The sequence below is a fragment of the Microcaecilia unicolor genome, chromosome 1 (assembly GCF_901765095.1).
Source record: "Microcaecilia unicolor chromosome 1, aMicUni1.1, whole genome shotgun sequence".
Taxonomy (NCBI): domain Eukaryota; kingdom Metazoa; phylum Chordata; class Amphibia; order Gymnophiona; family Siphonopidae; genus Microcaecilia; species Microcaecilia unicolor.
The window spans coordinates 468,019,024-468,043,250 of NC_044031.1; the positions used below are offsets into that span (position 1 = coordinate 468,019,024).

Genomic DNA, 24,227 nt, shown 5'->3' on the forward strand with positions numbered 1-24,227 from the left:
TGCATTAAAGCATTTTGAAATTACTGTTTACACAAGCTAAACCATGTGTAATTGAATTTTTAGGATTTTTTTCTGTGAAAGGGTGTGGCATGGACAGGGAATGGGTATGGAAGCATTAGCCAGCTAACTTGTTATAATTACTGTGCGCTAAACAATTTTTGTTACTGGCAGGACATTTTTATTGAAGTTTCCCGTAAATGTATGGTACAATTAAACTCTCAAAAACGTGTGTTCTTTGTTCCTTCTGGACTGTCTAGATTTTTTAGCCACTAAGAAGATTTCCACTGAGAGATCTCAGGATGTGGTGGTAGTCAGATCAAATAGTTCTCTTTTTGGAAATGGCTAATGTTTCACAGATATCACTTTACCTTGTCTTTAATTATTTTTCTTATTCTCCTTAGTAACCTTGGAATCCCACATTGTGGTTTATACAAAGCAATGGGAAAATACATAAATTTCATTTTATTACTTGTAATATTTATGAGTTCATTTACATTCTCACATGCCTATTTCTGTACAAGTTTTAAATTGCTTGATTTGTTAAACTTGAAACTGCACCAAAACAAAAAAAAAATAGTTACTGAACATTAAATCCACTGGGGCTCATTTTCAAAGCACTTAGACTTACAAAGTTCCATACGTTACTATGGAACTTTGTAAGTCTAAGTGCTTTGAAAATACACCTCACTGTGTACTAAGCCGCACTTTGAATGGTCTGTGTCGGCATTGCCATGCAGCTTAGTAAACAGGGGGGAAACTAACTAACGCAGAGTTAATGCAGGTGTACTTAGCACTCCTAAATTAACTCTCGGCAGGTAGTGTGCATTAATGGTAACATTAACACACAGCCTGAAATTTAAAAAAATGGAGGGCATGCTCCCCTAAAGGTGCTAGGCTAAAATCTGGGCCATACCAACTCTATCCACACGGGGCTAATATCTGAAACATTTTTTCTAACCAATTACTGTCAGTAAATCTCTTATTTCTATACTTAATATTTTTATATCTTTATTTTTATACTTTTTTAAAATTTTTTACTTGCTTATTTATTCTAATATTATAAATGTGCTCAGACTAAGGGCCCTGATTACTAAGCTGTGCTAACTTTTTAGCACGCGCTAACACTAAAGACACCCATAGGACTACATGGGTGAAATGAAATCACCAACCATCCCATCATTGTACAAATCCTCAGTCCAATCAACAAATGATCTCTAAAATGATGTTCATAAATCACAACTTATCTTTATGAAGGACTTGTGTTCAACACTCCTAAGGAGGCAAATTGATTGCTTACAATATAATCCAGATGTTATCCAATGAAATTCAGATGGATTCCTCAATGGGATGGTGGTCCTCCGTGTAAAATGAAGATAAAATCCCATAAACCCCTGGGCCTAGCGCATGGTAAAATCCTACAAAAAAATGTATTAAATCCAGAGTCTAACGCACTTTAGTAAAAAGGCCCCTTAATGTCTTATTATGAAGTATTTCAATTTCTTTGACTTGTTTTACTTATTGTTCTGCTTTTTCATAATTTTTCTTACAAGTGGATATTCAGCACTTAACCAGCTATGCGGCCTATTTTAACCATTAAAAGGTTAACCGGTTAGTGCTAAATATTGGCTTAACCGGTTAACCTTTTAGCGGTTTAAAACAAAAATAACCTAGACAGTCAATGCTGGTCGCTGGAAATGGCTTAGCATTGAATATCCAGGTTTAACGTCGGTGACGGCAACAAAAGCGCTGCCCATCACTGGCTGAATATTGGGCCCAATATGTTTTAAAAAAAATGAAAGCCAGAGCTGTAACTGTATAAATTAATTCAATAATTATAAATGTCTGACTGGGTTAAACAAAAACCTCCTGTAAAATGTTATGATCTAGACATTACCCATAACTACAATAAAATAAATCCTTGCACTTAAGATCTTTTCTTGATGCGTTTCATTCAAATATTTAACCAGATACCTACAAAGAAAATAAGAAAAAATTCTGTGCCAAGATATAACCTTTCCTGTCACGTAGTCAAAAAGTATTTCTTCCTTACATAAAAGTAGGGCATATCCAAATTCTCAAAACCAAAAAAAAATGTTCAAGTCCAGTTCCAGAGTGGTTCTGGATTATCTTTTCTTCCAGTGATGTTTCCAAGGCTTGAGTGAAGTCTAACCTATCCTGGGATAACTGCCTTTCTATAGGGCCTTCTCTTTTCCCTCTGCAGTCCACTATGACTTCTCCGGGGTTCTTTTACTAAGCTGTAGTAAGTGTTAGCATAGTTACGGTAGCTTACAATGGCTTAGTATGGGACATACCCAGGTGTCCTACAGTAATTTCCTGATCTGCGGGCGCAAACTGCAAGCTAAAAAATATTTATTTTATCGTGAAGGGGTGTGTCTGAGAGAAGAGAATGGGTGTTTCTGCGTTAATCAGCGCAGTTACATTCCTGTGTGCTTATTAGCGCAAGTTTAACGTGTGAGCCCTTACCGCCTATGGTAAGCACTCACACGCTAATATTTTTTTTTAGTGGTCATGCGCTACTGTAAACATTAAAACATGGCCATTAATGCCAAAAAAAGTGAAAATCGGCCATTTTACTGCTGTGGTAAAAATGGCCTTAGTGCACAGGGAAAAAAAAAACCTCACATAAGGGAACGCGGTCTTACCCCCCCCCCCCCCTCCTCGTTTACTAAGCCACACTAGAGGCTGCTATGCGCTAATGCCAACACAGCCCATTCACTTTGAATGGTGAATGGGCTGTGTTGGCATTGCTGCGCACCTTAGTAAACGGGGGGGGGGGGGGTAGTCATGGAAGGAAGAGCTTTATCTGTAATTTTTAGCACTAAGAGAAACCTTTTGCAGGTGATGGTGGTGGTGGGGAGGGGACTCTTGCAACCCCTAGATTGAGATGCCTGGCCTGGTTTTCCAGTGTTTTTAATTTGTTACGACTGGCCACATTATCCTGGTGGTTTGCAAAGTATGTTTCTCTCCCTCTTGAGAGTGCTCATAGTTTGGGCTACATTCTGACACTGGACTCAGGTTTGAAGATTAGAAATAAATACTTCCAGGTATTCCAATTGATTAGAAACTGTACATTCAAAATGTAAAAAAAATAGGCATAAAAACAATGAAAAAATGTATATTAATATGTACATAGATATTGCTTGAAGCCTATTTCACGAAGAACAGAAGATTATTTTTGAATTTAAAACAGTACAACCCTGTGGTTCTAACCAGGAAATTGATTTCTCAGTATTTCTGTGAGCCGTTATGGATTCAGCCTTTTGCATCCACTTTGTATGCTCCCCACATTAACCTTTTGCACTGTACTTTTAACTTTTCATTTTCCTGCACTGTAGGAAAATTGGAAAACAAAAATGCTACTGGAAAGGATAGCACAACTTATAATATCAGCCCCCAAACCTGTCTTGGGTGACCCTCTCCTTTCTCCCTGCCTCCCCCCCCCCCCCCCCCCCCCACCACCAGTTCACAAGCAATATTTTCCAAAGGAAGGCACACAACATTAGACTTGGAAAAAGTAGTTCATATTGTGCTGAAACAGAATCTCACAAGCAGAAGAGTGCACTGTACCTTGAACTGCTACTGATCTCCACCAAGCCCAGTTTCCAGGAGATATGAAGCAGAAGACCCCCTAGCAGTGTCTGCCACCTGGAAAAAAAAAAACAACCAAGTTATGAAAAAGGAGGAATCAAGCTTTTCCATATCTATGCATAAAACACAAAAAAATTCAAATTCCAATGTCACCTGTAGCTACTCTTCTCTTTTAAAGAGAAAAAGAAATTAGGGCTGCATTTTAATTGCAGTTAACTCTGCAATTAATGCATTAATCATTAATCACATTGCAGCATCTCCTGTCTCCCCCAAATATCTCTTCTGCTTTCTTCCACTCACAATCCATGCCCTCTGTACAATCTGACATCTTCCCCCCCCCCATTCACGATTCAACATCACCCACCCCCCTCCCCACGCCAGTCTACCTTAAAGGTGGTCTTCTGTTGATCCTTTCCAGCAGCAGCTTGCACTTATGCTGTTTGCAGCCTGGTCTAAAGCTTTCCCCTCCAACTCCTCCAGCCCATGCAGAAACAGGAAGTGATATCAGAAGAGGCGAAGGTGCAGACAGGAAACCTTCTGAGAAGGCAGACCACAGGCAGCATATGGGCAACACTACTGCTGGCAAGGATCAGCAGAAGACCACCTTAGGTAGACTGGCGGGGGGGGGGGGGGGGGATTGAGGAGGGGGGGTAAGATTCTGTGGGCCCAGCCTCCAAGGTGGGCCTGGCGCCAGCAAGGCTTCCGGAAGCAGACAAAAGGTTCTGCTCCCTCGGTCGGTCTCACTCTCTCTCTCTCCTATTCCTGTATGTCAGGATCTGGGTAACTGCGATAATGCGATAACCTGGGACCCAGCACACAGGAGCAGGAGAGTGACAGAGAAGCAGATGCAGAAATCTGAGGGAGAGTGGCGGCGGCCCGAATGGAGGAGGGTGGCAATAGCAGCGGCCCTGCCCAGGGCTCGGCTTTCTCTCTCGGCGGCCCTGGAAGGAAGATCATCAGTACTTCAGGAAAGGGAAGGGGGTTGGGATTTGATATACCACCTCCTTTCTGTGGTTACAATCCAAGCAATGTATTTTGTACTTATTTTGTACCTGGGGCAATGGAGGGTTAAGTGACTTGCCCAGAGTCAGAAGGAGCTGAGTAAGAAACACATAAATAAACGCCTTTAATTGTGCAATTAAAAGTTTTAATCGAAATGCAGTCCTAAATGAAATCAAGGCACGCTGAAGGTCATGACTGAGGGAGTGCATGCGTATCTACAAGTTACAAAATTAATAAAATTAACCTCTTCCTTGAAAAAGGAAATATATATTTGCTCCAAGTACAAATATTCATTCCAGAGACCCATGAAAAATGATGGTTTTGAGTCAAATGAGAAACTATTTCTAGCCTGTTTACCTTGGTATCATTCCAAGGGCCCTGTTTACAAAGATGCACCAGTGTTTTTAGCACATGCTTAAAATCAGCGCATGCTAAATGCTAGACACCCATGTCTTTAACATTTAGTGCATGCTAAAAACGCTAGCGCACCCTTAGCGCTGCTTAGTAAACAGGGCCCTAAGTGTGGTACCATCAACATCAGCTGTAGAAACAAAAACAGATAAAACATCAGTATAAAAAGAAAACAAATAATCAATGTTAAGTTAAACGCAAACACATGGAAAAAATATAGAAATGTGTATTTCAAAAAGAAGCATGAAAATCTACATAAGAGAAAAAGCATGATGACTACAGTCATTTACCATGAAACCATGAGCCAAAATTAAGCAGCAAACATTCACAAAAGCCCTGTTTATTAATTATTGTATTCGGGGTACATATACCTGAATACTGTAGTCCATTTACAAGAAACTGAACCTAAAAGGGAGAGGCAGAATATCAACTAAAAAAACTAAACTGTATATGGCCCCTGGTTTCAAAGCTCTAACGCCCTGTCACCTCAGAACTCTGCAGTTATCATCACCTTGGAGAACAAACCAGCAGATCAGTGTAATATCCAAAATACTTTATTGAAGATACTGTACGATAGACAAAAGCCCAACACAGGCCATGTTTCGCCCAGCAAAGGGGCTGCGTCAGGGGCTAGTTAGTATCTTTCTTAAATAAGAACAGTCGCAAATTGCATATCAGGACAAAGGTAAAAGGAATTTCTTTAAAAAACCAGCATAAGCAGCACAAAACAGCGTCTCCTATTGTGTGGCCAAGTGATCAGTAAAAAGTCTGCTATCACTTGAGATTCAGCATCTCCTCTCTCTCTCTCTTTCCTACTTTCCTTTCCGCCCTCTATGCAGGTCCAGCATATCTCCCCCTCTCTCCCCACCTCCACAGTTCTAGTATCTCTCCCCCCCCCCCCCCCCCCCCAAAAAAAAAATGGCCCTGCAAATTTGCCACTGGTTACCATCAGCAGTAATTATGAAGACAGGCTGTCTCTAGCCAGCCCCTGGGTCTTCCCTCTGCCTTGCCCCACCCCCTTTGATGCAATTTCCTGTGGGTGGGTTACAGCAGAGGGAAGACCAAGGGGCTGGCCAGAGACAGCCTGTATTTTCATAGCTACTGCTGCTGCCAGCAACCCACAGCTAGATTGCAGGACTGAGGGAGACACAGGGGAGACGGGAGAAGGAGATATGCCAAACCCACAGCAAGGAAGTGAAAAGGAGAGATATGCTAGATCAATAGAAAAAGAGAGGGATAAATTAAAGAATGCAGGGGAGGGGAAGGAGATGAATGTGTGCAGCGAGTAGTCCAACAGCCTCTGTGTCCCAGCCCAGATCTACCTGCCGACACCAACTGATAGATGGAATATAAAACAAAAACTAGGTTTGGACACGTTCCTAAAAGAAAGGTCCACACAGCATTAAGGTGGACTTGAGAAAATGCTGCACTTATACATGAGAAAAGCAGCACAAAATATGTTTTATTCTTTTGGGATCCTGCCAGGTACTTGTGACCCGGTTTTGCCACTGTTGCAAAACATGATACTGGGTTTGATGGACCTTTGGGTCTGTCCCAGTATGGTGATGCTTATGTACTGATACGACTCAACCCTGAATTTTCAGTGGCACATAAGCGGATAGAGCTGCTGAAAATTCAGGAGGACCACCACAGCACTATCCAATTAGTTCCGATATGGTCTAGGGGCAGAGTCTGGGTGTAGCCAAGAGCTTAGCTGATTATATCACACGATATAACCGGCTCTCCACCGATATTCATCGCATTGCCGGCAAGTTTGGTGGCCAAATTAGGCCACCCTAATAGCTGGAATATTTTTGGCCAGTTTAAACTTAATATCTTAATTCAAAACTTAATAAGTGCTAAATATCAGCTTGGCCGGTGAAATTTAAACTGGCCGAAAAACATCTGGATATTCAATGCAGTGGCGTAGCCAGACCTGACATTTTGGGTGGGCCCAGAGCTAATATGGGTGGGCACGATAGATAGATAGATAGATAGATAGATAGATAGATAGATAGATAGATAGACAGACAGACAGACAGACATGAGTAGTGCCCACTAGTAGAAGTCCACTACCAGACCACAGCCATCATCAAAAGAGTAATCAAAATGCTGGCAGGTCATGGTGGTGGGCTTCTAGGTGGGGGTGGGCTCTTCACTGCAGGGCAAAAAAAGGTATATTTTAATCATTAAATATATACATTTTTTGCCCTAGGCAGTGAAGTGCTTACCCCACCCAGAAATTCCACAACAATAAATTTTAATAGTGCCCACCAGGCCCCAGCTAGCTTAATTTTAAAAACAAATTACATGATGATGTTAAAAATAAGATGTAAAAAAACCCAAAAAGCATTTACAATTTTATTACCTGCTGCTAGGCTAGGCTGGGCTGGGCTGGCAGCTGCTGCTTGGAGTAAAGTTACCTGGGGCCGAGACAGGAACTCGAGTCGATTCTCAATGATCTCAAATTCTCAATTTGAACTTCGAAGACCAGACCTTTCTGTTTCTTTCCCAATTCAATTTCCCACGTTTCCAGGCCAGGGAGGGAAGGGACAGGCTGAACCCTGCGTGCGTGCATGTGTGGCCATGTGCAGCTTAGCCTTAGCCTGCCCTCCCTCAGATCCCACATCACGAGCGAGCGGACGACGGAGCCGAGTGGAGCGAGAGCGAGGCACGCCGCTGCGCACAGCCACGTCCGGGTCATACCGCTACCGCCCACTAGGATGGATGCAAACGCGAAAAACAACCACGACGCACTGCAAGTGCATTCAGCGCCGAGCCGACTGCCTCTCTCCGAAGCCGGAAGGTAGATGGGCGTGGGCTGATGTCGTCTGAGGAGCCTGCCCTGAGCGCGGGTGCCCGCGACGTATGCTAGGGCGGCTAAGCTGTTGCATGCAGTGTATGTGTGCGCTTCGGTGGTGGGCGGGCCTGAGCTGAACTCGGAGCCTGAAGAGATCAGCTGCCACTGCCAGAGCCTCGCGGGTCAGGTGCCGTCTCTGCCGTCACGCTAGGCAGCTAGGCTGCTGCTGCAGTTGTGTGCGCGCTGGGTGGGCGGGCCTGGGCCGAAATTGGGTGGGCCTGGGCCCATCCAGGCCCACCTGTAGCTACGCCCCTGATTCAGTGCCAGTCACCGGAAATGGCCCAACACTGAATATTCAGGCTCAGCACCAGCTACCTCCCACAGTCTGAATATTGGCCCCTTACTATGTAGATGTGGGAACCAAGTAGTTTCAAATGCAGATGGTGGGGACAAAAATGGTAACAGAATCAAAACTTGCCCATATGATTCTTATTGCTACATTCTGACCATGTTCCCCTCTATCCTGTTTGCTACCCCATATCCATCTTTCTATGCCTACCTCCCAACGCTCATTTCCTTCTGAACCCAATTCCTCCTATGTTTAACTTACTTTCCGTTAACCCCATTAGTTTTGCGTTTATCACAAACTGTTATATTCTTTTTACGACTTTGTAATTATTTATACTATGTAAGCCGCATTGAACCTGCCACGTGTGGGAAATTGCGGGGTACAAATGTAATTAAATAAATAAAATAAAAACATGGAATGTGCTGTCACCAGAAATAAAGACATATGAAAACCCTTGAGTTGCACCAGCTGTACAGGAAAAACAGTTTCAATCAGCTACAACAGAAAAAGAATTTGTGCAGCTGTTTCAGGTCATAAATGTATTCTAATACTGTACTTACCCTTGAAAAAGGGTAGGATAGGTGAATTTCAGGACAGACAGGACATACTGGAAAACAAATAGGAATGAATTGAACATCATATATATATTCCATGTATTATCACATCAACAAATCTTAGCACAATGGCAACTAAAAGGACATCTAGCTAAACTTCCAAACCAAACGTAATCAGGCAGTCAGGCCAGATATATGCATAAACTGGACCTTCATTTGCATGGTAAGCAAAGGAAAAAAATGTCAGGAAGACTCTTTGTCAAGTAGGTATACATGTATCCCATCACTTGGATTAGCAAATTGCAGACTAGTTAAAATCCACAGAACTCCTCCTCAGACCCAAACTGCAGAAACAAAAGACAGTTGCAGAATTGCCCTGGGAAGGTGATTTCAAAATCTGGCTTTCCTTTGCATTACTACCACGTTATACTTCTATAACAAGTACCAAAGTTTTCTTTTAATTGAATTTTACTCCAAAGTAAAGCAATTACCATAAAAGGGTATATCTTTCTGCCTGCTAAATTGACCAAAGCACAAAACTCACATAAGGTCTCAGAATACTCCTAGCATTTTCTCTCCTCTGTAAATTTTAAAAGTTTTGTTAAATTGTATATAGATGCATCCCTGTGCGATGGTCAAAATAATGTCTATTGCCAATCTTTCTCAACAGATACTATTCATGGGTTCATATTGCACATCAATGAATAGGGAATTTAGTAATATTGGTAAACATCTGCAGACTAGAACCACGACCTCTTTACTGATGTTCTTCATTATCTAGCAGTAAATGGGGGTTTGATTGCTATCAGAGACAGGATATAGGACTTGATGGGCCATTGGACTGACCTGGTATGGCACAAGGTCCATGAAGCTCCACATTCTGTCTCTGTTAGTGGCCAATCCAGGTACAAAAAAAATAGAAATTGTAAGCCCACTAGAGCCAGAGAAAGTACCTGTATGTAACATGTAAACCACTTTGGTTGTACCACAGGAAGGCAGTATATCAAATGCTTTACCTACCCTTACCCCTTATTAGTACTCAGTAGGATCCCAAAAAGTAGATCCATTTCTCATACCCAGAGATGAGCAGTGACAGATTACAGACATTCTGCATTCAACTCAATAACTGGCTAAATGAAAAACTGACTAGACCCATGTCCGTCTGGCTTCAGACCCGAGTATGGAACAGACACAGTTCTTGTATCCTTGCTTGACAATCTCCAGAATAAACATGACAGGATTTACCTCAATTCTAGTGTTGCTGGATTTCTCAGCCCTCTTCGATACTGTGAACCATATTATCATGCTTACCCGGGTAATGGAAATAGCTAGTGGTGGCACAGGGTATTTGTATAATTCAAATCCTATTTGTCAGATAAGCAGTACTGTTCAGGAACCAAGCTGATGATGTGCTGTTATTGAACTGCAGGATACCACAAGAAGGGGATGGAACTCCTCTCATATGAGGAAAGGCTAAAGAGGTTAGGGCTCTTCAGCTTGGAAAAGAGACGGATGAGGGGAGATATGATTGAGGTCTACAAAATCCTGAGTGGTGTAGAACGAGTAGCAGTAAACCGATTTTCTTCACTCATTCCAAAAGCACAAAGACTTCCTCGAGGGGACACTCGAGGAAGTTACATGGAAATACTTTTAAAATAAATGGGAGGAAATATTTTTTCACTCAACAAATAGTTAAGCTCTGGAACTCTTTGCCAGCGGATGTGGTAACAGCAATTAGCATATCTGGGTTTAAAAAAGGTTTGGACAAGTTCCTGGAGGAAAAGTCCATAGTTTGCTATTGAGACAGACATGGGGAAAAGCAACTGTTTGCCCTGGGATTTGTAGCTTGGAATGTTGCCATAATTTGAGTTTCTGCCAGGTACTTGTGACCTGGCTTGGCCAATGTTTTTGAAAACAGGATACTAGGCTAGATGGACCATTGGTCTGACCAAGTATGGCTACTCTTATGTTCTTATGTACTCTAAACTGTCACCTCTTTTATTTAATATCTACCTCAAGTATTTAGCCGAGCTGCTTCAGTTGATGGGACAGAAAATTCTGCTTTATGCTGATGATGTGCAGAAAATTCTACCTTTATGCTAATGATGTGCAACTACTCATACCCACTGAACCAGATCTACCAACAGCTTTAAATAAACTGACTGCCTATCATACTGGAATGGGCAAAACAAAAAAACAACAACAAATTGTCTGAATCCAAGTAAAACAGATTCTATAGGTTCTTACACAAGCGGTCAGGTACCCGACATCAAAATTCTACATGGGAAGTATGAATTTTCCCTAAAAAAATCACAGGTCAGGAATCTTGGGATACTGCTACAGTGATCACTTACTTCAATCCCACAGACTGAAACCACCTTTAAAAACTGCTTCTGTCACCTACAGCAACTTCGGAATCTCTCCCCATATATCAATAAGACAAGTCTGATCACAGTGGACCATGCCATGATCAAGTCACAGCTAGATTATTGAAAGGCCAAAATGAGTCTCCATCAGCTCTGATTAATTCAGAATGTTGCAAGCGATGTGACCATATCATACACTTCATGCAAAACTTACAAGGCCAAATTTGAAACTCTATATTTGATTTTTGAAGGCCCTCAGACAAATGGGACAGAGTACCTAAAGAAAAGTTAGCCCTCTCCACATCTTCAAGGCCTCTCATGGAGCATCACTATCCGTACCCTCATCAAAAGCATTTGCATATGATACCTGCCAGCGAGCCTTCTCAGGCATAGCCCCCACACTCTAGGAATCTCTCCCGAAGTGTAGGAATTCAAGGCTGCCTCTAAAATGAAGCAGGTGAAAGCTTGGCTCTTCTCCCAAGCCTTTAATAGATGTAGCAACTGACTATTCACTCACTACATTTCTGGACTACCTTGCTGCACACCCTGTAACTTAGATCGGTTTCTCATGCCTTATTCAACTGCACATATAATTTGCCTTCTGCCCAACAAATCTTGTCTGTCTATATGTCCATAGGTGTCAACTGCACTTGCCCCTTCAGCTGCCTACTAAGATGTTTCATTGTATCAAACTCTGGAATTTGTTGCCGGAGAACGTGGTGAAGGCGGTTAGCTTAGCAGAATTTAAAAAGGGGTTAGACGGTTTCCTAAAGAACAAGTCCATATACCACTACTAAATAGACTTGGGAAAAATCCACAATTCCAGGAATAACATGTATAGAATGTCTGTACGTTTGGGAAGCTTGCCAGGTGCCCTTGGCCTGGATTGGCCGCTGTCGTGGACAGGATGCTGGGCTCGATGGACCCTTGGTCTTTTCCCGGTGTGGCACTACTTATGTACTTATGACATTAAGAACACCTTATTTATGTTATTTAAATGCTCTAAAGCAGGGGTTCTCAACGCAGTCCTTGCGACATACCAACCAGTCTGGTATTCAAGATATCCACAATGAATATGCATGAGATTGATTTGGATACATCAGAGGCAGTGCATGCACATTTATCTCACGCATATTCATTGTGGATATCTTGAATGGCTTGGCGTGTCCCAAGGCCCGAGTTAAGAACACCTGCTCTAAAGCATGCCTATCAAAGTGTGTCATTTGTATTGTGCTGATTTCTTTTTTATCATTATACAAATGTTCTAATACATCGCCTATTCCAGTGGTCCCCAAACTGTGCGCCGCAGCACCCTGGTGTGCCGTAGCGAACCCACAGGGTTTGCAGCAGCAAATTCTGAACTCCCTCCCACCGCCACCCGAACCGCTTCTGCTCCCTCATTACGTCTCTTTTTCTCTTCCCTTCCCCGTGCGTCCTGCATCTCTCCTTCTCCCTTCCACTGGCTCTCCTCTGTAGTCCCAGGCCCCTGTACCTCTCTGGTAGCGGCGACTGAAACAGTTTTCCACCAACATCGGAGCTGCCCTCTTTTCTGGAGCGTCCCGCCTACTTTGATGCAACTTCCTGTTATCCGCCTAGGTGGGACACGACTGAGAAGAGGCCCCAATGCTGACGGAAAAACTTTCTTAATCATCGCCGCTGCTGGAGAGGTACAGGGGACTGGGGCTGCGGAGGAGAGTTGGCGAGAGGGAGCGATGCAGGGCTCATTGGGAGTGGGGAAGAGAGACTTGGTTGGAGGAGGAAAGTTGAAGGGGACAGAAGTCAGACTGTTCAGGGGGTGCGCAGGCCTGGAAGAGAGAGGATGAGACGTGGCACTCAAGTGGGGTAGGTTGGGCACGGCAGGATAGTACGGGAAGAAGGGAAAAAGGAAGAAGCTGAATATGGGGAGAGACAAGGACAAAGAAAAGTTGCTGGGCAGGGAGGAATATTGGGACAGGAAAAGGGGGAGATGGAGACACAAAGGGGCACAGGAGGCCTTCAGGGCTGCTCCAGGTGAAGGTGAGCAGTGGAAAAAATGTGTGTGTGTGTGTGGGGGGGGGGGGGGGTGGCACGAAAAATTGTTTGGACACTAAGGGTGCCTTGAACCGAAAAAGTTTGGGAAACTCTGGCCTATTCTCTCTTTAGTCCCTGCTGCCCACAAGCAAGAGTGACAATGGCAAGCCCTAAATAGGAAGAGGTTGCTAGTGTCACCCCTCCATTCTGGGGCAATGGAGGGATAAGAGGGTTGCCTAAGATCACAAGACGCTGCTGTGGAATTTGAACTTAAGAGCAATAGGCTGGGAGACAGAGGGCCCAACCACGAGGCTACTCTTTACCCTGCATTACCTATTAAGGTGTTCAGTTGCACTGTGGTGACATCGAGTATCTTATCTGCGTTAAATAAATACCCTTCCATATTATGATTTATCATTTGTACTCTGCTGAAATTAATCATATTTGTTACACAGCTGCTCTACTGTGCATATTTCTGAAGGTTGGTATATCAAGTCCTACTAAAGTAAATTAAACTACTGTAACTAGATAAGCAAGGTGCGCTCTTCTGCTGCCTCTTTTGTCATGCAGGAAGTCCCCGTGCTGATGTATTCTGTCATTTTCTGCCAGGTCCCACCCCCAAAGGAAGAAAATGGCAAATCACAGGGGCAGGCCCCAGCAGAGAAGGTCAGACCACATCAGCATGGAGGCTCCCTGCAACAGGGAGACAGAGCTGGGCCTGGGGTAGGACCACCACAGCTGCAGCACCCCTCCACTGAGGCCACCTTCCTGCATCTACTCCTCCCACGGTCTCTCTCTCCTGTGTATCGGGGCCCAGGTTATTGCATTGGTTCAGCACGCAGGACAGACTGACTGAGCGCACAAAATCTTCTAGCACCAGGCTCCTTGGAGGCCAAGCCCAGGGAATCTTGCTCCCCCCTCCCCTGCAAGACGAGATGCAGTGGCAGTCGAAAAGGATTCTGTTTTTAAGCTAGTCCTTAGGATCCATGAGATCTGCAGGCTCAAACCTTTACCTTTTTTTTTTTTTTTTTGGGGGGGGGGGGCTAAATTAAATCACTTAGCATCACCACTTTCTGTATGTTTGGCTAAAACGCTTTCTCTGTGCCCTGTTACAAATCTGGATAGTGCCGCGGTTATTAGAAAGGTTTTCAGCAACTATCAGTATAGCACCGCTGAAAATTCGCAGATAATGAGGGATGTTACACATTTCCTGGCAGTCTCTGACACTAACCCTGTTAAGTCCCTTTACCTACTGCCCGATATGCTAACAAATATGACAGAGAGTGTACTGTGAGGTGGAAAGGTTAGAGGGAAAGTGATAATTAAAGTAAAATTCCTGGCATATGGTGACATTAGCTCTGCCATAGATTTGAATGAGAGACTAACTCACCTTGTTGGTGAAATAAGCGGCTAAGTGAAATAAACAGAATACTAGACCGACTGCGAGTCTCTTTAAATACATTAGTCACAGCATCACCATGCAGGCAAGGCACTAGTAGGGCAAAGGTGCAGCACCGGGGAGAGAGAGGGATTCGACTCAGCTCAGCATCTCTCGCAGGCAGCCATGATACAGACACGTTGCCTGAGCTTTTCTCCAATAGAAGTTGATACACCTCTTCCAGGAACGCCCTCTTAAACAAGAACATTTTAGACAAGGAGAGAACAGGAGTAGGCATGACGTCAAAAGTTGAAGCCAATTAAAGTTACTCTCCGTTTCCTCTCCCTCACGCAGCTGTCTTTCCATTTACACTCAAAACAAACCTATGAGCTGCTGCATCGATGTTGTCATTCTTTATCGTTGATAGCATTTTTATTTAATCTCACGTATGCTTATGAAGCATACGGATGTACACAGAAGAAATATAATAACGGAATAACTTTTCCATAGGTAGAGTAGTAATTTGCTATAAATCGTAATCAGTGTGTCATTAGGAGGGGCAGGTTATAGGGACACCTTAGCATGTGTTATATTCGTGCAAACATTTTTTTTCCTCCTAGTAAACGGCCACTAGAACAAACAGACATCAAGTTATGAGAATCAGGTGCTCAACATTCAGAGTTTCTATTTATTTATTTAGGACATTTATATCCCACATTAAACATGAATTAGGTTGAAGCATGGGTGCATTTAAAATCGTTTTTTTTTTATTCCTGTACCTAGATCAAAAGAGAAAGACAGTTTGTGGGAACTTGCTCCTTTTGTGTTGTGGAATGCAGTGGTATATTATAAAAATGCATTTAGTATTGTGGAGGAGTGGCCTAGTGGTTAGAACACCAACCTTGATATCTAGAGGAGGCCAGTTCAAATCCCACTGCTGTTCCTTGAGATCTTGGGAAAGTCACCTAACCTTTCATTACCCCAGGTACAAACTTAAAGCATGAGCCCAACAGGGAAATATCCAGTGTATCTTGAACTAACTTGAGCTGCTACTACTGAAAAAGGTGTGAGCAAAATCCCAATAATAAATAAATTAGTATTATTTAAAAGATAGATGTTTCAGTAATAAGGGCAGAGGTATCTTCTCATGCAGAAGTCCAGAGTCAATCTAAATGTGCCAACATTTTCCAGTTCTGTGATATTTCCTTCTTTAAGTCTGGTTGTAAAAGGACTAAAACGCCCCATAGTAATTAATAAACCAGTCAGAGGTACTGTTAGGACAGACTTGTCCAGCTCAAGAGCCAGCATACTGCACACTGATCACATTGACCCATGTGGATGTGAGAAATCCACTAGCCTGCCTGATATGATCCCCTTTCCAGTAAAAGAGATGGCCATTGCCATCAAGTATCCTGCAGAAATTCCTAACCTCAACATCCACAGCCCGCTATGCTGAACCTATTTGCCCGGGTTCGAATAAGTGTAGATAATTTTGGACAACTACGATCCAGTGGGCTGGGTGGTGTGCCCACAATTGTTTCTGTGCACAGTCCCTGATTTATTTGAGGACCAGGTGCATGAGCTGCATCACACTGCTGTTCACTCCAGAATCACTGCTGAAAATTGTTCCCCCATTCATATTGCACCCAGGAGAAAGGTGTCAGGGACAAAGAAGAAGTGTGCAGAGACTTTGTTGGACTTGGGACTTGAACCCTCTAAGCTAGTAGCATTACCGGCAAAGAATGAGGCTGACTCAGCCCAGACTCAGGTGAGTGTACTAATTGCCCCAGGATCTGCCCAAGATTTGCCAGGGGATGGATAGGAGGATTGGGAGGGGGAAGAGGTGTGTGGAGCACAGGAGACATGAGAGGTTGACACAGAGAAGACTAGAAGGATGAGACACTGGGTGACATAGAGGGGCATTTTCAAATGAAACGTCTAAATCAGAATTTGGATGTTTTACAAAGACAACCAAATTCCAAAAAGGAAAGAAAGTCATTTTCAAAAAAGAAGGACATCTGTCTTTTGTGTTCGAAAATACTATGGGCGTCCTGTGATTTGGATGTTTTGGGATCTGGACGTCCTTTTTTTTGGTCCATTTTCAAACAAAAGATGTCCAAATGCAAGCCATTCAAAACAGAGGAGGAGTGGGTTAATGGTTAGTGTAGTGGGCTTTGATCCTGGCAACATGGGTTCAATTCCCACTGCTCTTCCTTGTGACTTTGAGCAAGTCAAATACACAAGGGGCATTTTTGGATATGACATCTAAGTCTGAATTTGGATGTTTTTTGTACAACGTCCAAAATCAGAACAGGAAAGGTCATTTTCTACAAAAAAAACAGTCTATCTTTTCCTTTTGAAAATGCTGTTTGGAAAAATGTTTTGTGATTTGGATGTTTTATTTTTTTCTCCATTTTCAAACAACTACATCCAAATGCAAAATGTACAAAGTACACAATAAAATCCACAATAAAGTGAAACCATTCACATGTTCTAAGTGTGGTAAAAGCTTTGGTTGTAATGTAAATTTCAAAGTGCATCAGAAAGTCCACACGAGAGAGAAACCATTTGCATGTATAGAGTCTGGTAAAAGCTTTGGTCAAAAGGTAAACCTCACAATGCACCAGAGAATACACATAGGAGTGAAACCATTTGCATGTTCTGAGTGTGGTAAAGGCTTTGGTTAGAAAGAAAGCCTCACATGACATCATAGAATCCACACAGGGATGAAACCATTTACATGCACTGAGGAGGTAAAAGCTTCAATTGCATTGGGACAGGTAATTAGGGAATGTACAGTCTTGCGATGAAGTATGGAAAAATAGCACTCTAGTATTTAGATATATGTAATGAGACCTCCTTTTCATCTATAGATCTGAATTCAAAGCCCAAATCTAATGATAGACAATAGGCACAAGGCTCAGATGTTATAAAAAAATAGAAAGCTTGGTATCAGGTAGAATAGTGGAAAAGTGACATCCCAGGAAAGCAATAGGGCATCCTTGGGGGCACTGTAGCAGACTTTATAAAATGCTCCCAGGTACACATCTCACCATTGCTCCCTTACCTTGTCTGCTCAGCCACCCAAAACCCACTACCCCCAACTATACACCACTACCATAGCCCGTACAGGTGAAGGGAGTACCAATATGTAGGTACAATGGGTTTGTGGTGGGTTTTGGAGGGCTCACAGTTTCCTCTACAAGTGTAACAAGTAGAGGGAGGTAGAAGCCTGGGTCCACCTGTCTGCAGTGACCTGGATCACTACTAGACTACTCTAGGGACCTACATGCTATTCTAATTGACCTGAGCATAACATCTGAGATTGGCGCAAAGGCTGGCAAGTAATATTTTTAATCACATATTTTGGGGTGGGAGGGGGATAGTGACCACTGGAGGAGTAAGGGGAGGTGATCCCCGAGTCCCTCCAGTAGTCATCTGGTCATTTGGGGCACCTAGTGGTTAGTGCAGCAGACCTTGATCCTGGGGAAGTGGAGTTCAAGTCCCAATGCAGCTATCCTATATAATAATTCTCACCTCCAATGTTCTGAGGCTGCCTGGGACCGTGGCTTCTGCTGGAGGTGGTCTACTTCATGAAGTAGATCAAAGTGACGTTAGCAGCAAACAGCGACCCAGGCAGGGGGAGGAGTAACGGCCAGGGGGAGGAGTAGGCAGCAGCAAACAGCGACCCAGGCAGGGGGAGGAGTAGCAGCCGTGTGTTTCCCTACTCCTCCCCCTGCCTAGGAATCGCACCAGACTGGCTGCCAACCTCCCGAACCACACACGCACACTAACCGCCCTCAAAAAACCACAGCCGCCCTCCATCTCCTCTCCAAGTCCGGATTTGGACTGTCGGAGAGGACGAAGAGGGAGGGCGGTGAGACGGCAAGTGAGAGGCTGCGCCAACTGTCCAATGTGGAGGAGGCGGGTGAGGGATCAGAGCGGGGGTCGGGGTCCACTCGGAAGAGGGGGGAGTGAAAGACCAGCGGGTCCGACTCCAGCGCATCCATCATCCCCGTTCACTCACAACAAAGCAAGCTGCAGGACGTTTAATAGACAGGAGTGGAAGAGAGCACAGCAAGTCTACGGTAAGCAAGGAAGCCCATTGGTTAATCTCTGTTTCCACTCCCCTACGCAGCCCTCATTGGCATACACTCAAAAACAAGCAAACCTAGTAGCTGCTGCTGCACATTGTCGTTTTAAAATTGTTGATACACAGTGCCTTAAAATGTCAAGGACAAAAGGAGGGGGGAGACAGACAGACCCTGCAACTGGGAGGGTGGGAAGGGGGGAGGGAGGGGGCAGGGGGGAAACAGGGAGGACCCTGCAACGGGGAAACAGGGAGGAAGGAAGGAAGGGAGGGGGGACCCCCCTGCAACTGGGAGACAGACCGGGGGGGGGGGATGATGACCCTGGAACTGGGAGGGAGGGTGGACCCTGGCACATACTCTCATTCTTACACACACACTCGCACCCAGTCTCACTCTCTCTCTGTCACACACACACACACTCGCACAGTCACTCTCACACACACTCACTCAAACATACACACTCCCAGGAAAACCTTGCTAGCGCCCGTTTCCTTTAAAACAGAAACGGGCCTTTTTTACTATTTTGGAATAAAAACAGGTCTAGCTCAAAACATTTAAGTTTTAGTCTTGGATGTCTTTGTTTTGTTCCATTATTGCTAAATCCATTTTAAAGTTCTATGGCAGACCCGCTGCTGAAATTTGACCTCTTTGAGTCAGCCTTGCCGAATGTGTGCATAAATTTACAGATAGTTTTCCATTATTTAATCTTCAGAGAAAAGCCAGTTTTTCTTAAACATTTTTCAGTTTTTAGCTGATTCTCTTTCAAAAGTAAGGGTTTTAAAAATCTATTTAGATTACATCTTTTTTATCATTTTAATCTTTATTTTAATCTCATGTTACTTCTTTCTCTCTCATTTTGATTTTATTTTATTATTAATATTATGTCTTCTTAATCAAGTCACCACAAATGGCAGACAGACACATTTTCTACAGGTGTCATTAACTACTTCTGACCAATTGATATGCAGCTTAGTGAGGTCCTTTTCAACTGTTGTGACCTCAAACAGTTACATCTGTCATGGCCTTCACGAGCTCTCTACCTTCTGGTTTCCAGTTCATGGCATGCCTTGGTATGCACTGTACATCCATTTTTTGTAGGTGTCTAAACCATCTAAGTCTCAGCTGCTACGGTATCTTACTAACTAGTAGCTATTTCGTTGACTCTCTTATAGGTTTGGTTTTAAATCTATCCAGTCACTTGATATGTAGGATTCTTCTTAAGCTGCATGAATCAAAACAATCTAGTCGGGGGGGGGGGGGGGGGGGATGTCAAGATGGTGGCATGTACCTGGTAGCAGTCTGCTCCTGTTGTTGACTGCTGTCTCATTATATTTCTTCTTTCTCGTTATGCCGCATACTAAGTGAAAAAGGACTGTCAAAGCCGTTTCCTTGACAACAAAGACAACAGTCCATCAAACAGTTTGCTGCCAGAACCCCCATGTTTGAGGCTGGTTGGGGTCCTGCCTTTTTTGACGGGCAGAGGAAAGCTCGCCGACTTGGGGTTTGATGTCACTCTGTCCCCGCCAGCTCCCAACACTTCATCTCGCCCCACTTGGATTAGTGACGCAGCAGGGGCTTACTCCAGAAGCGGTAGCTGTGGAAGGAGCCCCAAGTCGAGGAGCAGGGTTTGCTGAAGCCAGTGGAGTTTCAAAGATTGTTGGTGCTCCTGCTGAGATTTGTGTTTTGCAGTTGAAGCCAGAGGTGGTGACATTGGAGAGCATTTGGAATGCTCTCCAATGGCTAGACTCTACAGTGGCCAAGTCAACTCAGGAAATTACTATTCTTGTAAGTACTGAGGATAACCTTTCCAAAGATTTGGAAGGGATGAGGGTGGAATTTGCATCTGAAATGAAGGTGGTTCAGGAGGATGTTAAATCGTTACAAGAACTCCCTGCTACTATTGTGACAGACAAGTTGTTACTGCATTGAAAAATTGAACAAATGGAAAACTACAATCGTAGACTAAATTTTCGCTTTTTGAATTTCCCTAAGTCTCTTGGAGTAGCCCCTTCAAATGCCTTTAAGAGGCACCTTGTTGAGGTATTAAAGTTTTCATCTGACGCTATTCCTCCAGCTAATTATCTATACTATACTTTGGAGCTGGAGGCAACGTTCTCAACTGGTTCAGAGGATTCTTGACCACAAGATCATACAAAGTAATAGCGAACGAGGACATCTCAGACCCACGGACACCTGATTGCGGAGTTCCCCAAGGTTCCCCCCTATCATCAACCCTCTTCAACCTAATGATGATACCCTTAGCCAAGTTACTAGCCAATCATAAACTCAACCCCTACATATATGCAGACGATGTCACGATTTATATCCCGTTCAAATATGATCTAAAGGAAATCACCAACGAGATCAATCAAAGCCTCCAAATCATGCACTCCTGGGCTGATACATTCCAGCTAAAACTTAACGCAGAAAAAACACAATGCCTTATACTCACCTCACAACATAACACAAATAACTTCACCAACATAACCACACCAAACTTCTCTCTTCCACTCTCAAACAATCTGAACATTCTTGGAGTTACCATTGATCGAAATCTCACTCTTGAAACCCACGTGAAGAATACAACGAAAAAGATGTTCCACTCCATGTGGAAACTCAAACGAGTAAAACCGTTCTTTCCGAAATCCATTTTCCGTAACCTGGTACAGTCAATGATACTAAGTCACCTGGACTACTGTAACGCACTATACGCTGGCTGCAAAGAACAGACTATCAAGAAACTTCAAACAGCCCAGAATACCGCAGCCAGACTCATATTTGGCAAAACAAAATATGAAAGTGCAAAACCTCTAAGGGAAAGTCTTCAATGGCTCCCACTTAAAGAGCATATCGCGTTCAAGATCTGCACGATTGTTCACAAAATCATCCACGGAGATGCCCCGAGCTACATGGCAGACCTCGTGGACTTACCTCCCAGAAATGCTAAAAGATCAGCCCGCAAATTCCTTAATCTGCACTTCCCCAATTGCAAAGGACTAAAATACAAGCTATTTATTTGTTACATTTGTATCCCACATTTTCCCACCTATTTACAGGCTCAATGTGGCTTACATAGTACCGGAGGGGTGTTCCCAGACTCTGGTGTGAACAAATACAAAGTGATGTTGTGGTTAGATAAAGTTCATGTGGAACAGTCAATGGAAGAGTTGTGTTATGTCCATTACGTGCCTTGCTTTTGTTGTGTTGCAGAGAGTAGGCATTTAAGTTGGATCGGTGAGGTATGCCTTTTTAAACGGGTTAGGCTTCAGTGATTTCCGGAAGTTTAGGTGGTTATACGTTGTTTTCAAGGCTTTTGGTCATGCGTTCCACAGTTGTGTGCTTATGTATGAAAAACTGGATGCGTAAGTTGATTTGTATTTGAGTCTATTGCATCTTGGGTAGTACAGACTTAAATATGTTTGTGTTGATTTGGATGTGTTTCTGGTTGGTAGGTCGATGAGGTCTGTCATGTATCCTGGGGCTTCACCGTAGATAATTTTGTGAACCAGGGTACAGATTTTGAAGGCAATGCGTTCTTTGATTGGGAGCCAGTGTAGTTTTCACAGAGGGGTTTTGCGCTTTCAAATCGCGTTTTTTCCAAATTTAAGCCTGGCTGCCATGTTTTGGGCGGTCTGAAGTTTCTTTAAGATTTGTTCTTTGCATCCCGCATAAATTCCATTGCAGTAGTCTACATGGCTTAGTACCATTGATTGTATCAGGTTGCGAAATGTTTCCCTCGGGAAGAATGGTTTCATGCGTTTAAGTTTCCACATTGAGTGGAACGTTTTCTTTGTTGTGGATTTCGCTTGGCTCTCCAATGTTAAGTTACGGTCTAATGTAACGCTGAGGATTTTCAGGCTGTCTGAGATAAGGAGGGTGTAATCAGGGGTATTGATGCTTGTGGGGTTGTTCGCGCTGTATTGGGAAGAGAGGATGAGACAGTGTGTTTTTTCTTTATTGAGTTTTAATTGAAATGCATTTGCCCATGAGCCCATGAGGTTCAAGCTGAGCTTGCGTTCGTTGGTGATTTCTGTTAGTTTGTGTTTATAAGGAATAGATAGATGAAAGGGTTGAGGCCTTGGTTGGATAAGGACTTGGCTAGTGGGGTCATCATTAGGTTGAAGAGGATCAGTGATAGTGGTGATCCTTGAGGTACTCCGCAGTCTGCTTTCCATGGTGATGATATGTTTGAGTTTGATTTCACTTGATATGTTTCTGTGGTTAGGAAACCCTTGATCCAGCTAAGTATGTTTCCACCGATCCTGAAGTAATCTAGTTGTCAGGGCTCTCACCCAGTCTCTGGAATTTTGAGCCCTTGGGCCGCTGCCGAGGAGTGGCAGCGGCAGGCAAATCACCCAAGCAGAAAGCAGTGCTGAACACAACAGGCAGGAACCACAGAATATAACTAGAAGAGGCTTTAATAGTAGACAGTAAACATTATCCAGTAGCACAGCAAGGTCAAAGAGCAGGCAGCAAACATGGGTAATCCATAAACTAACCAGGGTCTTTAGGCAGGCAGAAAGCAAAGTCAAAGTCCAGGAACAGGCAGGGTCAAACACACAGGAAACCTTCAGAGCAGGAACTCTAACAAACCAACAGGAACTCATGGATGACCTTTGATATCAAGGCAAGGCAAGCAAGGCTTACAGAAGCTAATAAGCCCATCAGCAGCTGACCCACAGCTGCAGTCATCACCAGCCAAGTAAGGTTGCTGTTCAAGGACAAACCAGCAGAGCAAGTCTGGCAACCCAGAAAATCCAGACCGGACTCACTGAAGTGAGGAACATGGAAGACAGCAGAAAACAGTCCATAGCAGCCACCAGTTCTGGCCACCAGAGGGCAAGGAGAGCACCCACATGGAAAGCAGTCACAATAGTAGTCCTAGTAGTATATTATGGTTTACTATGTCGAATGAACTAGACATGTCAAATTGGAAGAGAAGGATGCTTTTGCCTGTTGCTATTTCCTGCTTCAATTTGGCTAGCTTCTCCTAAATAAGCACGCAGATATGGAATGCACTGCCAACTGACTTGAAAATGATTAACGAAATAACCAACTTTCGCAAATCTCTGAAAACCTATCTCTTCAACAAGGCCTACAATAAGAATCCATAGCTTAACTATTACACTACACTACTTCACGCTACATCACCTCACCCTTTTCTGATAGACATCTTTTTATAACTTTGGCTTGATCATTTTTCACCATCCATGATCCTGTTGTAACACCAACTGTATTGTCTCCTGGAATGGCATGCCATAACAGGTTTTTGTAAGCCACATTGAGCCTGCAAATAGGTGGGAAAATGTGGGATACAAATGCAATAAATAAATAAAATACTATATTTCTTCTAAAGTATCTTAAGAGGAATCTCCAGGGACTGGTGTTCGAGATTCAAATAATAGAGATTTTTGAATGTGTCTCAGTTATTAGAGACTTCTTTATCAGATGCTACTGAGAGAGCTACTTTCATAGTTTAATTTGTTTTTGAGCAGGATTTGAATGCCGTGATGCGGCTCTACTTTCGTAATTCACATACTCTTTTTTTTGGGAAAAGAATATGGACCCAAGAAAGAAGGAAGCTGTTTCTAACTATGAGATCTGAAACGTTAGTTTTAGGTGCTACTTACTTGCTAGCATATCCCTGTAAATGTATA

The 24,227-nt window shown here is 43.4% G+C and overlaps 1 protein-coding gene across 1 annotated transcript in view; it reads right to left on the reverse strand.

Moving 5' to 3' along the window:
* The window catches only part of TMEM241 (transmembrane protein 241), a 143,197-nt gene extending 128,494 nt beyond the window's left edge, over positions 1–14,703 (reverse strand). Inside the window, exons 1-3 of the mRNA XM_030188024.1 lie at positions 14,492–14,703; positions 8,732–8,778; positions 3,589–3,666 (exon numbers count right to left, since the gene is read on the reverse strand). Coding sequence (XP_030043884.1) covers positions 3,589–3,666; positions 8,732–8,778; positions 14,492–14,563 — 197 coding nt within the window. The 5' untranslated portion in view covers positions 14,564–14,703. The remainder of the gene's footprint in view (positions 1–3,588; positions 3,667–8,731; positions 8,779–14,491) is intronic.
* Positions 14,704–24,227: the final 9,524 nt, after the last annotated feature.